The 16,248-nt window shown below is 38.7% G+C and overlaps 1 protein-coding gene across 4 annotated transcripts in view; it reads right to left on the bottom strand.

The window, feature by feature from the left end:
• The window catches only part of LOC133657362 (arginyl-tRNA--protein transferase 1), a 97,957-nt gene that overhangs the window by 20,847 nt on the left and 60,862 nt on the right, over nt 1-16,248 (bottom strand). For all 4 annotated transcript variants that reach the window (XM_062058610.1, XM_062058612.1, XM_062058613.1 and 1 more), the window contains one exon: nt 14,487-14,586. In XM_062058610.1, coding sequence (XP_061914594.1) covers nt 14,487-14,586 — 100 coding nt within the window. The remainder of the gene's footprint in view (nt 1-14,486; nt 14,587-16,248) is intronic.

Below are 16,248 nucleotides of genomic sequence, written 5' to 3'. Positions count from 1 at the left end.
CCTTTCACAAAAAAAAATGCCCTATGCTTGCGTTGTTTTAGGCTGCACGAACTGTTCAATAACAGCCATCTTGGCTTGGTTGACAACCACTTTTTTTTTTTTTTTTACTACTGGAAAAAGTCACGTAACAGAATACATGCAATTCATAGCGGACTGCCTCTAGTTAATATTACCACTTTCCATACCAAGAAAGCAAGTATGCCTGACAGAAAGGCTAAAAATAAGGCTCAACTTTTCAAAGGGGGCTAGCTCGATTCTAATTTGCATCAGATATACCATATACATGCTAGTGATTAGCGTCAGCGATTTTACATGGCAATTCTACGAAGGTCCTGGGTTCGACCCTGGGCTCGGGATCTTTCTGTGTGGAGTTTGCATGTTATCCCCGTGACTGCGTGGGTTCCCTCCAGGTACTCCGGCTTCCTCCCACCTCCAAAGACATGCACCTGGGGACTGGTTGAATGGCAACACTAAATTGGCCCAAGTGTGTGAATGTGCGTGTGAATGTTGTCTATCTGTGTTGGCCCTGTGATGAGGTGGCGACTTGTCCAGGGTGAACCCCGCCTACCGCCCGAATGCAGCTGAGATAGGCTCCAGCATCCCCTGCGACCCCAAAAAGGGACAAGCGGTAGAAAATGTATGGATGGAATTCTAACACATCCAAATTTGGTTATCAAAAATAAAACATAGATGCATGTTACAATCAAACAGCTGGTGTGAAATAAATAATATGCTCACAATATAAACACTTTGTTGGGCCCAACAAAAGTCAAAACTTGGTCATTTAGCTTAAAGGGGCTGTTTGCAACCTTTACAAAGCTGCCTAGAGGGCGCTAAGTTTTCCAAGTATTGTATGCATTATATCCCATCCACTTCTGGAGTACTGTTATGGGTTCAAGGTATACATCCCTAGTCTTATGTATAGAAACTAAACAAACATTTATTAGGATAAACAAATTTATGTGTAGTATGACACACTGCACTACAGTCCCAGTCAAAATATTGGACACACATGCTCATGCTATTGAATGAGAAGGTTAGTCCAAACTTTTTGAATGGTACTATACTTATTTACAGGAGAGAGCTAAGCATGCAAACCAAAAACTGAAAAGACAGGGTCTTTACCACTGCAAAAATACCTATTACTCATGCCAGCTAGACTTGTAATAAAGTCCTTACAGACAGAAATGTGCTTCCAAGGTGAAACCATACTGAATGGAGCCATAAGGTTGATTGCTCTTTACCAGTCTTCCATCTCAAGTGGAATAGTGATTGCTTTCTTGACTGTTGTTAAAAGAGAAGTGAAAACAAACCCGTTGTATGGTGTCTTTTATAGGATATCTATACAGTTCAATGGCACTAATGAAATAGCAATAAAACAAACATAAAGAAGAACCTAGTGTGTGTGACAATCATTGATACTTTAACTTTAACTGAAAAGGGACTCGGTGAAAAATCCACTGCTCGATGCCACAAACTTACTCACCCATTGTGATTCCTTATCTGCCCACATGTACAAGTGAAACTGAGAATGTGAGGTCACATTCCCATACACATAACATACTGCATGAATGAGCCCTTTAGGGGAAAATATGCATTCAGGACAATATATGAGCCTTTTAGCAAGTTATAACCTGCAAATTAGTACCAGGACAGGAAACAGTTCAAGAGTGAATTTTGAGGGTGTATGCATATTGAGACAATCTTGTCCATTTAACATGCCAGAGATTGAAGGCTTATATCATGTCTAATTTGAAGATTAACAATTCACACAGAAAGCCAGGCCACCGCAGTAATCTACAGTTTTCTCAAAAGCCTTCCAGAGCCGCGGTGACTAAGGCTTGGTATCATGGCCAGTTTTTCAAATCGATTTAATTTCGATTCATAAGGTTCTAACTTGATTGCGTACTCGTTATTGGATTTACTCTAGACTTAAATATTTAAAAAGTTCAAAATCTTCTACAAAATACAAATTTAGTCATTTTTTCTCTTCACCATAAACCGCGTTGGACGGTTTAAACTTTCTCAAAAGTACAATTTTAAAATTAGACCGCAAGTGAAAGTGCACTTATATTACTGTAAATTGCATTAAGGTATTGTTTCTTCAAGTGCAAAATAACAGTAAATATGTAAGCTATTCCTCTTGGACACTTACTTTGTTAGTGCAGTCAGTCAGGGTGTGACGCACAGCAATTTTATTGTGAAGGCTGAAAGTTTGCGCTTGGTTTGTCTGCCACACTTGACAACACGGCTCTGTGTTGGAGATTGAGATGTAAAGAAAAGTACCTCCCAAATATGGCAGCTGTACTTTCTTCAGTGGTGATCCTACAAGACGCTCCATTACATATATAATCTTTCAAAATAACTGTTTTTAGTCAGACGGGGGGAATCAATATTATGCCTTGTGAATTATTGAAAAAATAAAAAGGTATTGATCCATAATTGATCCGAATGCAGCTGAGATAGGCTCCAGCACCACCCGCGACCCCAAAAGGGACAAGCGGTAAAAAATGGATGGATGGATGGATGATCCATAATTGATCAAACATATTAATTTACCCAGTCATGGCTGTGACATAAATGTTTTAATGTTAGGTCCTCTAAAATCAGAAGTTTTAGCCAAGTGAATTACTGGCTGTTGCTCGACAACTGGGCACCTCTCCAATGTTATTTGTTGAGTTGTTGTGAAAAGAGAATGAATGTGCAGCTGTCGCAAAGGGCCTTTTAAAAAGACGATGATAAAAACAGCCTATTTTACCTTGCGTTCGTTTAGATTATAATTTCCTCTTCTTTTAAATTTATATCCTTTCTTCCTCTTTTGCATAATTTCGCAAGTGTCACTCCTACCTTGTGGAAAATATAATGGTTTCCTTTTTCGTGAACAATAATTGCAGAAAAAAGGCCACTTCATGTAATCTTTTACCAACAGGTTACAATGCAATAAAATAACTGTTAGTGCTGGGGGTTAAATCACCAAAAATGATTCCCGGGCGCGGCCACCGCTGCTGCCCACTGCTCCCCTCACCTCCCAGGGGGTGAACAAGGGGATGGGTCAAATGCAGAGGACAAATTTCAACCCACCTAGTGTGTGTGTGACAATCATTGGTACTTTAAAGTTGAAGATGCTAGGTCAACTCTTACATTGCTTGACTGATAGTGACACAAGCTAAAAGTAACAAATGTGTTGGATAAGATTTTAGATCGTAAGACCGAAATAAGCTCAGTTAACCTAAATAGGGGTTCATTAAGGAGGCTCTTGACGTACACCAAAGACACGAAAAGTGTGTTCAAAGGGCTAAGACCTTCGGGCTCATTTAGCTTCCAACAGTTTCACCTTCTGCTCTCCACAGCTCAACATCAGAGAGCCAAGGAGTGCCAAAAGGACAGGGACAAGAGCCAGGGGCAGGATGTCACGTCTATCCACAAAACCACCAGCCAAACCAGGAAGGCTCTGTGGGACACACCCTCCCCTGCTTTGACAACAAAGAGAGGGTCTGACACTGGCCAGGCAACCTCCTGTTCTGGGCTGGTCTCCAAGTCTTTAGTGACTCTGCTCTTAAGGTGCAGGCTTTGGCACTTCTAAGATTAATACATCTGTTTCACTTACCTATCCAAATGACAATATCAATGTGCAAACATGAAAAAAACTAAGTGCAATGGTGAGCTTTACTTAAGTTAATACGTATGAATAAATACAACATAGGATGGTTACACATCCCATCAACAACAACTATGTTTTTCAAAAGGCATTCATCTTTCACACTATAGGAATTAGAACTACACAAAATGAATCAAATAATGATTTTTATACCAATGCCGTCCATCAGGGGCACTACATTTCAACATGTATAAAGATTTTTTAACCGTAGAAGGTTGCATATTTAAATAGCAGGTGGAACATGTGAACTGTTCCGCAGGACTACCAAATTAGCCCAAAATTTAAAAAATATCCAAAAACAGGCGTGGGTACGTGAGATAAAACATCGACCTTAACATAGTTTCTGAAAAATATGAAGGAAGGGGGGATGCTGGTGAGTAAAAGGAAGAGGAATTGTGTTCAAGGGCTTTGAGTGGTGTCCAGCAGGGTTCGAGTGGTGGTGTTTGGACAGTTAAAAAATAGCAAGCAGCAGGACTGGAATCTAAAAATGAGTAAACCCCCAATTCAATAGAGTTTAGGGGCTCTTCATCTTAGTGACTTGAACAATTTCACAGTATGAGTGTGCATTAATGAACTATTTGGGCTCATATGCAAATGAGACAATGTAGAGAGAGACAATGTGTGTGCACACAGTACAGTGTCTGAATGGGCATGGGGTGGGTTTCTGAAGGAGTAAAAGAACATTAAGGTGGGAACTGGGCAACCTTCTCACCCTTGTTCTGTGTCCCTCCCTTTGGGTAAAAAAAATATAGAAGTGGGGAGGTTGGGAGCAAGTTGATCACTCAAGAACAGATATTAGGGCTTGTAAAGGGGGGTTGGTGCTCTGAAAACAGTGCCCTCAGACAAGTGACTAGGATTAAAACAATCTCAATTATAAAGAACACAAAAAAGGCTGTAGATTGAAAAAGGTGGCATTTTGCCATAATATTCAACAAGACATCAGTCCCCCAGGGACGTAGTAACAACTGAATGGAATAACAAAGGACTGAGCAAATGAATGAGTGCAAAAAAAGTAATGAATGAGGCTGATTAATCACACTAATTCATAAATATGTGAAGGATGTTTTCAATTACCACAATACAAATTACTAGGAAAGTGAAGATTTGGCATCTGAATGTGATTATTGATGAAGTGTAACTCCCATAACATTATGGATATTTTCCATTTTAGCAGACTTCCCAGTCCATGTGGGTTTGTCTAGCTACACAATCAATATGTTAACTTCAGAGTTACTGCAGGTATCACATCTAATTTTTTGCTTTTTAAAGGGGTCATACCATGATTTGTTTTCTACATTTAAAACACCTCATTTTGGTCTACATAACATGTAATGGTGGTTCTTTGGAAAAGAAAGATTTTGTTCTACAGACCTATTTTCAAGTTCCTCTTTAGCTCCCTTTCAAAACGGTACGTTTTGAGAGGCGGAGTAGTTAGATGCAAATGACCCTTTCCTTACCACGCCCCCTCACGCTGATGAGACGTCGTCCTTGCCTGTCTGCCTTTTTTTCAGTTTTTTTTTTTAGCTTTTTTGCTTTTATTGTGCTCTATCGACATCGGTGACCACCACCACCTATCTGTTTGAGTGACTTTTGCCACAACAAAACATCCCAGATGATATCGCAAGATCAGCTGCTCACCGTGGTGTGTTGACGGCACTAAGGAAGGAGGCGATGCGGGCGGGCAAAAGCGAGGAAGAAAACCCAGCTACGAGTTTTACGAGTCTCACTTTCTAATGCTAGATCCTCGTAGTATTTATGTGTATACTGACAATAAAATGATTTTTTATTCTATATCATGTAAATAACTCCAGAGGCTTAAGGCCGTAAACTAAGCAACGAGCTACATCGCAAACGAAATAACGGATTATATAACCTACTCGTCCATTGCCAAACACAGTTGACACTAATCCAATTAAAAACATTTTTTAGGTAAATCATTCTTTATTTTGCCGCAGGACGGTGACCGTATTGTCTTACATTGGAGGGCTAAGCTTGCTACACAACAACTCGAGCTAACATTGGTAACGTATCAATCATACATTTCTAACCTACTGTTATTACTTACCGTTTCATTGTCTCCTCCATTGCCATAGATAGTAGTCACAGAGTCCGCCATTAAAAGTAGTTTTTCGGAAAATCCATCTTTTTGTAAAAGTTTGTGGGTGCAGCAGGACTCTTTTTGGCACACACTCGAAGCGACTTCTTCACAGTTTGAAGGCACATTGCCGCTAAACAAAAAAGTTAGCCAGGCACTTCTTACTTCTTTAGATGAGACTGGAAGTTTGAATAGTGTCCTATGTTGGGTAATACAACCAATAACCGCAAGTCAAAATCGTGTGCATTTTGTCGTCCAAACTACAGATGAGTATGCATACACTATAAATTGCGAATGTGCACAAGGAAGTCTGGGTAGATTTATACCATGTATGGACAATCCAATGACAATGTTCCCCAATTAGTGATGTCACCAATTGTGCACATTCCAAGCGGACTGCTTGGAGGAAGTAGATAAGAAGACAAGATTGTGTTGTTGGGTCGGGTTTGGTTTTGGAATTGGATTGCATTGTTATGGTATTGCTGTGTATTGTTTTGTTGGATTGATTAATTAAAAAAATAATTTAAAAAATTTTTTAATAAAAAAATTAAAATAAAAAATAGATTTTTTAAAAATGAGAATCGATTCTGAATCGCACAACGTGAGAATCGCAATTCGAATTCGAATCGATTTTTCCCACACCCCTAATGTATATATGTATATATATATATATATATATATATATACATATATATAGTCTCGCTTAACAAGTGGTTGGCTAGCTACTGTAGGCAGCAGGGACTAACGTTTATTGATAACTGGCCCTCTTTCTGGGGCAAACCAGGCTTGCTGATGAGAGACGGCCTTCACCCTAACCAGGAAGGCGCCATCATCCTGTCTAGAAACATAGACTACTATTTAAGTCTCACTTGACTGACTACACTAGAGCAAGCCCGGTCACAGGCAATTACAATGTCTGTTAGTCCGGGTGAGGAGTCAGTTAAGCTAGAACTAGCCAGCGCCAGGCTGGATAATCCATGTACGCATAGCAATTCTCTTAGAATAATACACAATTCACATAATGTTTTTACTGTTGTGTCTGTGTCAGAGGTGGACATGCATTCTACTGAGGTGGCAAATTATGATATGTCCAGTCTATTGCAGCACCAAGCAAACAATCGGAAAATTCCCGTCATATCAATTCCTAGATATGGTCGAAACTATTTAAAGTGCACTACGCATAATAAACGCAACATTGTTAATATTGCCACTACGGATAATCTTAACAAAAACTCGTCAAAACAGCCCAATACCTATAATATGGGCTTTTTAAACATAAGATTATTGTCTCCCAAGGCGTTATTGGTTAATGAGGTCATTAGAGACAACAATCTTAACGTCATTGGTCTTAGCGAAACCTGGCTCAAACCGGACGAATTTTTTGCGCTCAATGAGGCATCTCCTCCTAACTATACAAATGCGCATGTTGCCCGCCCTCTTAAAAGGGGAGGGGGTGTCGCACTAATATACAATGAAAATTTCAACCTTACCCCTAACCTAAATAATAAATATAAATCGTTTGAGGTGCTTACTATGAGGTCTGTCACACCGCTACCTCTCGACCTGGCTGTTATCTACCGCCCCCCTGGGCCCTATTCGGACTTTATCAGTGAATTCTCAGAGTTCGTTGCTGATCTAGTGACGCACGCCGACAATATAATCATAATGGGGGACTTTAATATCCATATGAATACCCCATCGGACCCTCAGTGCGTGGCGCTCCAAACCATAATTGATAGCTGTGGTCTTACACAAATAATACATGAACCCACGCATCGCAACGGTAATACAATAGATCTAGTGCTTGTCAGGGGTGTCACCACCTCCAAAGTTATGATACTTCCATATACTAAAGTAATGTCCGATCATTACCTTATAAAATTTGAAGTTTTGACTCTTTGTCAACAAGCTAATAATAATAATAACTGCTATAGCGGCCGCAACATTAATGCTGCCACAACGATGACTCTTGCTGACCTACTGCCTTCGGTAATAGCACCATTCCCAAATTATGTCGGCTCTATTGATAAACTCACTAACAACTTTGACGATGCCTTGCGCGAAATTATTGATAGTATAGCACCGCTAAAGCAAAAAAGGGCCCCTAAAAGGCGCACCCCATGGTTTACAGAAGAAATTAGAGCTCATAAATTATCATGTAGAAAACTGGAACGCAAATGGCGCGCGACTAAACTTGAGGTTTTCCATCAAGCATGGAGTGATAGTTTAATAACTTATAAACGCATGCTTACCTTAGCTAAAGCTAAATACTACTCAAATCTCATCCGCCTCAACAAAAACGATCCTAAATTTCTGTTTAGTACAGTAGCATCGCTAACCCAACAAGGGACTCCTCCCAGTAGCTCCACCCACTCGGCAGATGATTTTATGAATTTCTTTAATAAGAAAATTGAACTCATTAGAAAGGAGATTAAAGACAACGCATCCCAGCTACAACTGGGCTCTATTAACACAAATACGACTGTATATACGACGGACACTGCCCTCCAAAATAGTCTCTCTATTTTTGATGAAATAACATTAGAGGAATTATTACAGCGTGTAAGTGGGATAAAACAAACAACATGTTTACTTGACCCACTTCCTGGGAAACTTATCAAGGAACTGTTTGTATTATTAGGTCCATCAGTGTTAAATATTATAAACTTATCACTTTCCTCCGGCACTGTTCCCCTAGCATTCAAAAAAGCGGTTATTCATCCTCTGCTCAAAAGACCTAACCTCGATCCTGACCTCATGGTAAACTACCGACCGGTCTCCCACCTTCCGTTTATTTCCAAAATTCTCGAAAAAACTGTTGCACAGCAGCTAAATGAACACTTAGTGACTAACAATCTCTGAACCTTTTCAATCCGGTTTCAGGGCAAATCACTCTACGGAGACAGCCCTCGCAAAAATGACTAATGATCTATTGCTAACGATGGATTCTGATGCGTCATCTATGTTGCTGCTTCTTGATCTTAGCGCCGCTTTCGATACCGTCGATCATAATATTTTATTAGAGCGTATCAAAACACGTATTGGTATGTCAGACTTAGCCTTGTCTTGGTTTAACTCTTATCTTACTGACAGGATGCAGTGCGTCTCCCATAACAATGTGACCTCGGACTATGTCAAGGTAACGTGCGGAGTTCCCCAGGGTTCGGTTCTTGGCCCTGCACTCTTTAGTATTTACATGCTGCCGCTGGGTGACATCATACGCAAGTACGGTGTTAGCTTTCACTGTTATGCTGATGACACTCAACTCTACATGCCCCTAAAGCTGACCAACACGCCGGACTGTAGTCAGCTGGAGGCGTGTCTTAATGAAATTAAACAATGGATGTCCGCTAACTTTTTGCAACTCAACGCTAAGAAAACGGAAATGCTGATTATCGGTCCTGCTAGACACCAACATCTATTTAATAATACCACCTTAACATTTGACAACCAAACAATTAAACAAGGAGACTCGGTAAAGAATCTGGGTATTATCTTCGACCCAACTCTCTCGTTTGAGTCACACATTAAGAGTGTTACTAAAACGGCCTTCTTTCATCTCCGTAATATCGCTAAAATTCGTTCCATCTTGTCCACTAGCGATGCTGAGATCATTATTCATGCGTTCGTTACGTCTCGTCTCGATTACTGTAACGTATTATTTTCGGGCCTCCCTATGTCTAGCATTAAAAGATTACAGTTGGTACAAAATGCGGCTGCAAGGCTTTTGACAAAAACAAGAAAGTTTGATCATATTACGCCTATACTGGCTCACTTGCACTGGCTTCCTGTGCACTTAAGATGCGACTTTAAGGTTTTACTACTTACGTATAAAATATTACACGGTTTAGCTCCAGCCTATCTCGCCGATTGTATTGTACCATATGTCCCGACAAGAAATCTGCGTTCAAAGAACTCCGGCTTATTAGTGATTCCCAGAGCCAAAAAAAAGTCTGCGGGCTATAGAGCGTTTTCTATTCGGGCTCCAGTACTCTGGAATGCCCTCCCGGTAACAGTTAGAGATGCTACCTCAGTAGAAGCATTTAAGTCCCATCTTAAAACTCATTTGTATAATCTAGCCTTTAAATAGACCCCCCCTTTTTTAGACCAGTTGATCTGCCGTTTCTTTTCTTCTCTCCTCTTCTCCCCTGTCCCTTGCGAGGGGGAGTTGCATAGGTCCGGTGGCCATGGATGAAGTGCTGGCTGTCCAGAGCCGGGACCCCGGGTGGACCACTAGCCTGTGCATCGGTTGGGGACATCTCTGCGCTGCTGACCCGTCTCCGCTCGGGATGGTTTCCTGTTGGCCCCGCTGTGGACTGGACTCCCGCTGATGTGTTGGATCCACTGTGGACTGGACTTTCACAATGTTATGTCAGACCCACTCGACATCCGTTGCTTTCGGTCTCCCCTAGAGGGGGGGGGTTACCCACATATGCGGTCCTCTCCAAGGTTTCTCATAGTCATTCACCGACGTCCCACTGGGGTGAGTTTTTCCTTGCCCGTATGTGGGCTCTGTACCGAGGATGTCGTTGTGGCTTGTACAGCCCTTTGAGACACTTGTGATTTAGGGCTATATAAATAAACATTGATTGATTGATTGATTGATATATATATATATATATATATATATATATTCGAATCGATTTTTCCCACACCCCTAATGTATATATGTGTATATATATATATATATATATATATATATATATATATATATATATATATATATATATATATATATATATATATATATATATATATATATATATATATATATACACATATTATACATTATTATTGATTAATTTAAAAAAAATTAATAAATAAAAAAATAAAAAATGGAAAAAATAAATGAAAAAAAATAGATTTTTTAAAAATGAGAATTGATTCTGAATCGCACAACGTGAGAATCGCGATTCGAATTCGAATCGATTTTTCCCACACCCCTAATGTATATATGTATATATATATATATATACATATACATACATATATATATACACATATATATATATATACACATATATATATATATATATATATATATATATATATATATATATATATATATATATATATATATATATATATATATATATATATATATATATATATATATATATATATTCGAATCGATTTTTCCCACACCCCTAATGTATATATGTATATATGTATATATGTATATATATATATATATACATATTAGGGGTGTTGGAAAAATCGATTCGAATATATATATATATATATATATATATATATATATATATATATATATATATATATATATATATATTCGAATCGATTTTTCCCACACCCCTAATGTATATATGTATATATGTATATATGTATATATATATATATATATATATATATATATATATATATATATATATATATATATATATATATATATATATATATATATATATATATACATATTAGGGGTGTTGGAAAAATCGATTCGAATTCGAATCGCGATTCTCACGTTGTGCGATTCAGAATCAATTCTCATTTTTAAAAAATTTTTTTTTTTTCATTTATTTTTTCCATTTTTTATTTTTTTATTTATTAATTTTTTTTAAATTAATCAATCCAACAAAACAATACACAGCAATACCATAACAATGCAATCCAATTCCAAAACCAAACCCGACCCAACAACACTCAGAACTGCAATAAACAGAGCAATTGAGAGGAGACACAAACACGACACAGAACAAACCAAAAGTAGTGAAACAAAAATTAATATTATCAACATCAAGGGTTAGAATTGGGGGTTAAAAACACCAAAAATGATTCCCGGGCGCGGCACCGCTGCTGCCCACTGCTCCCCTTACCTCCCAGGGGGTGATCAAGGGGATGGGTCAAATGCAGAGGACAAATTTTACCACACCTAGTGTGTTTGTGACAATCATTGGTACTTTAACTTAACTTAACAACAGTATAAATATTAGTTACAATTTCAACATAGCAGTGATTAAAAATCCCTCATTGACATTATCATTAGACATTTATTAAAAAAAAAAAAAAAAAGAACAATAGTGTCACAGTGGCTTACACTTGCATCGCATCTCATAAGCTTGACAACACACAGTGTCCAATATTTTGACAAAGATAAAATAAATCATATTTTTGGTTTATTTAATAGTTAAAACAAATTTACATTATTGCAATCAGTTGATAAAACATTGTCCTTTACAATTATAAAAGCTTTTTACAAAAATCTACTACTCTGCTTGCATGTCAGCAGACTGGGGTAGATCCTGCTGAAATCCTATGTATTGAATAAATAGAGAATCGTTTTGAATCGGGAAAATATCGTTTTTAAATCGAGAATCGCGTTGAATCGAAAAAAATCAATTTTGAATCGAATCGTGGGACACCCAAAGATTCACAGCCCTTTTTCAATCTGATTATTTTATCAGATTAATCACACTCTTGAACAGTGATAAATCATGATTTATATTTGCTTGCATAAATAAAGTTTGCTTAACAAAATACCCCAATATTTGGATGCAAATGCAATTTGGTACTCATAGAATGTCATATAGGAACGTTTTGTAAATGTTTTACTGAACTGCAAGTCATTGATTTGCTCAAAACTTGGTGACAGTAAGTATAGTAGGAATTAAGTGCACATTTTGAAAGACAAATATATAGCACACTAGGTAGAGATTTACAGTATGGAATGCACCATGAATGTCCACACTGCAAATGATTTGCGCATGTGCGAACCGCTGCAATTCCCACCCTGTGAGGGTCTCCGCTATGCTCGCGCAGCAGCAGCACCAGCTAACCGCCTGGGAGTGCTTTGGAACGAGGGAGAGGCTCAAAGCAGCACCTGTCACTGCTCGTTGAGGACAGTACTGCTGCATGTCAGAGTCTCCAAGACACAAAAAAGTCTCCAATAACACTGGAAATAGTTGCCAGATGTATTGCTAGTAGCTGTTTACAAGAAAAAGTCGCCAAGAGGATTGGAAAGTTGCCAGATTTAGCGACAGCGATGAGGTGGCGACTTGTCCAGGGTGTACCCCGCCTAACGCCCGAATGGCGCTGAGATAGGCTCCAGCACCCCCCGCGACTCTGAACGGGACAAGCGGTAGCAAATGGATGGATGGATGGATGGATATATTATTTTAACTATTATTATAAACTTAAATAGTTGAAAAGTTTATATTAACTGTTATGCTCTGGTGAAATAGAATTGGCTCACAAGACTGTTTAATTTGAGAATTTTCTTTTTATTTGTTTATTTTTCTGTAGTGGTAGCAGCAGCTGCCAGTAGTAGTGGCGTTGTCGCGACAGCAGACAATGCTTTGTTTGTCACGCCAAAGAAATTTGGCACCGTTAACTGCTGCCTGCCTTTATTCGCCAACTTGTGATTACGTAGCTAATAGCATGTGTGATTTGACTGGAGTTCTTTTTTTTAATGCCTTTGGACATCGTGTTTAAAGCTTTTTAATGCCATTTAATGCCTTCTTTTTTTGCAAAATCCTTTTAATGCTTTTTAATGACCCGGGGAAACCCTGAACTAGTCTATATCTTTCTGTCCTCTGAAAACTAAGAAATTTGCTGTAAAATAAATAGTCTGAACCAAGTTTCAATCTAATATTGTTTTATCTTTGTAGTTATCATTAACAGTTCAAAAAATGGTTGCAAAAATGGGAACACCCAGTACAGAAGTTGTAGAGGCAGTTTGAAGGTTTACAGTCCAACCATGCAGTGTTGCATGCAACTAAAATTCAAATTACAAATTAAACTTTATCATATATCTATGTATACTTGTATATTTCGTTTGACAGGATGCTGTTAAGGTAATATCATAAATTCCGGACTATAAGACGCTACTTTTTTCCTACACTTTGAAACCTGCGGCTTATAAGACGGCGCAGCTAATTTATGGATTTGTCTTGGCTGACTGACAGCCATAATAAAGATACTATCGAAAAACAAAAAAACAAGCAAAAACACTGACAGGATGTTTTATTTTTTTTGCTATGGTGCAATCTTTTGAACGAATTTGCTCACTGCAAGTGCCGCAGTGTCCTTCCACTTAGTGCTTTCAACAACCAGAAGTAGAAGTGGCATTCAGTCTTGTAGCTGTTCAGGGCATTTCTATTAGTGTGTATTCTTCATTGATCACTCCAAGCAACGTTTGTAAGTTTTACAGTATAACTAAAACTGTTTATACTTACTAAATTGTCCCATGTGTGATGCCTGTAGGAGTGTTTTCATGCATATTTGTAAGTGTTATCGTGATGATGATGATGCTAATATCGTTAGTATTAGTTAATATGCTAACACATTCATGTGTGTGTGTTAGTATTATTAACTTAGTTGTTTTGTGTCAGTTTCAATTCCACAAATTCCTCATTAAATTCACCAAAATGTCACAGTGGAGTTATTGAGTCTGTTTAACTGATTGGATAACTAACATCCGCAGCTAGTGGGTCAATGACCATGACTCTGTTTTGTTTGATCAGACGTTTTACTGCCGTGTTACAGGCACCGTTTGGAAACAATTAAGGTATGTAAATAAACATTTACATAGTCTTACTGTGAACGTAACTCATTTTGCAACGTATACATCTGTGGCTTATAGTCCGGTGCGGCTAACATATGGAAACATATCTTTTTCTTCTAAAATTTAGTGGGTGTGGCTTATATCCCGGTGCACTCTACAGTTCGGAAAATACAGTAGTCAGAGAGAGATGTGTAGATGTGAGGCAAACATACCTTATACCGCATCTTGGGACAAGAGTGAATGTAAAAGCCCAGGTAGTAGTGGGACAGCTTGGGGGACTGTTTATGTAGCTTCCTGGTAAAAGCAATCTCCCTACAACAGAAAAAAGCACAAAGAAGTTGGGGTTTTTTCGAGAGGGACTATCATATAGCGTATGCAGCACAACAAAACATAAATACAAAGATGGTGTTCCTTGGTAAAAAAAAAACTAAGATAATGCCTATAATGTTCAAGTCTCAAGTCTCATGAAAAAAATGTGATGCATCAAATAATGTAAACAGAAATTATTAAATGCATGGTAAGATATGGTCATGATGAGCAAATACAACTATTCCAAATAAAGTTAGGACCTGTGGCACATGCACACTCAAATCTAAATATCCAATGCATGGGAGGTTGGATAAAATAATGTAATTTTACCAAGCTGGGACGGCGTGGCGAAGTTGGTAGAGTGGCTGTGCCAGCAATCGGAGTGTTGCTGGTTACTGGGGTTCAATTCCCACCTTCTACCTTCCTAGTCACGTCCGTTGTGTCCTTGGGCAAGACACTTCACCCTTTGCCTCTGATGGCTGCTGGTTAGCGCCTTGCATGGCAGCTCCCGCCATCAGTGTGTGAATGTGTGTGTGAATGGGTAAATGTGGAAATACTGTTAAAGCGCTTTGAGTACCTTGAAGGTAGAAAAGCGCTATACAAGTATAACCCATTTATCATTTATCATTTAGCTGTATCATTAGGGAATGCTTTTCTTACAGCATTTAAAAGATGATATTAACAATCAAAGCAAGCATTTCAAAACAGCAGCCAAGCTGAGGAAGTAAACACCACACTAACAGAGACAGCTTTTCTTGTCTCATTTCATTTAACAAAAACAATGACCTTCTTTCTATATGGGCACTGAGCCGTTAAGCACAAAAGCAGGTGGTAAAAGGGGAGATTTAGAACTCAGAAGATTTATACAGCTTCTTCATACACAGTATATGTCTTGCCTTCTTTATTTTTCCACAGAAGTTTCTTCCCTAATTGCATCCTTAAGCTAACCGTGGATTTTCCACCATTTCCTTCCCTATTCCATAACTAAATTCCAGCTCCTTTTGTTTAATCCTTCCTTCTACCACCTTTCATCCACTCAAATGAAGAGAGAGAATTCCCCTTCTTGCAATACTTCAGGGTGAGAGAAATAGGCCTTAACATAAAATAGATGCTCTAAAAAATAAGACATGGGACAAAGCAGGCCAGGGGAACTCGGGGGGCGGGGGGGGGGGGGGGGCAGAAGTGGAGAGAGAACAGAACAGGGGGAGAATATAAAAGAGCAGGTTGGAAAAAGGGAAAAGGAGGCAGCTACAGTGAGGTGCTAGAAGGTCACCCACTTGCTGCCAGGTTCCTGGGTTCCCATCCCCTTTCCACAAAAGGCCTGAATTGAGTAAGGGTGGTCAAGAAAAGCAAGGGGTCCATTCACAAAAAGCCCTGCAGACCCCCTCCTTTCTCTTGAGCCCTTCACACCCCCACCTTCACCCCAATGGCAGCAGCTTGAGTTTGCTATTATCCCCTCTTCAACCATCTGACACTCCAGCACAAGCCAATTATCAAGCCCTGATGTGCGTGCATATACACACACGCATACGCATGCACAAACACCCTGTCAAAAACATTGTGTGTTCCTCTTCAAATTTTTGTTTTGCTGTGCATTTATACACATACATACATATATATATATACATATATATATATATATATATACATATATATATATACATA

This window comes from Entelurus aequoreus, linkage group LG09, assembly GCF_033978785.1.
Source record: "Entelurus aequoreus isolate RoL-2023_Sb linkage group LG09, RoL_Eaeq_v1.1, whole genome shotgun sequence".
NCBI lineage: Eukaryota > Metazoa > Chordata > Actinopteri > Syngnathiformes > Syngnathidae > Entelurus > Entelurus aequoreus.
Note: the sequence above shows the minus strand (reverse complement) of the source record. Positions and strands in the feature narration are given on the sequence as shown.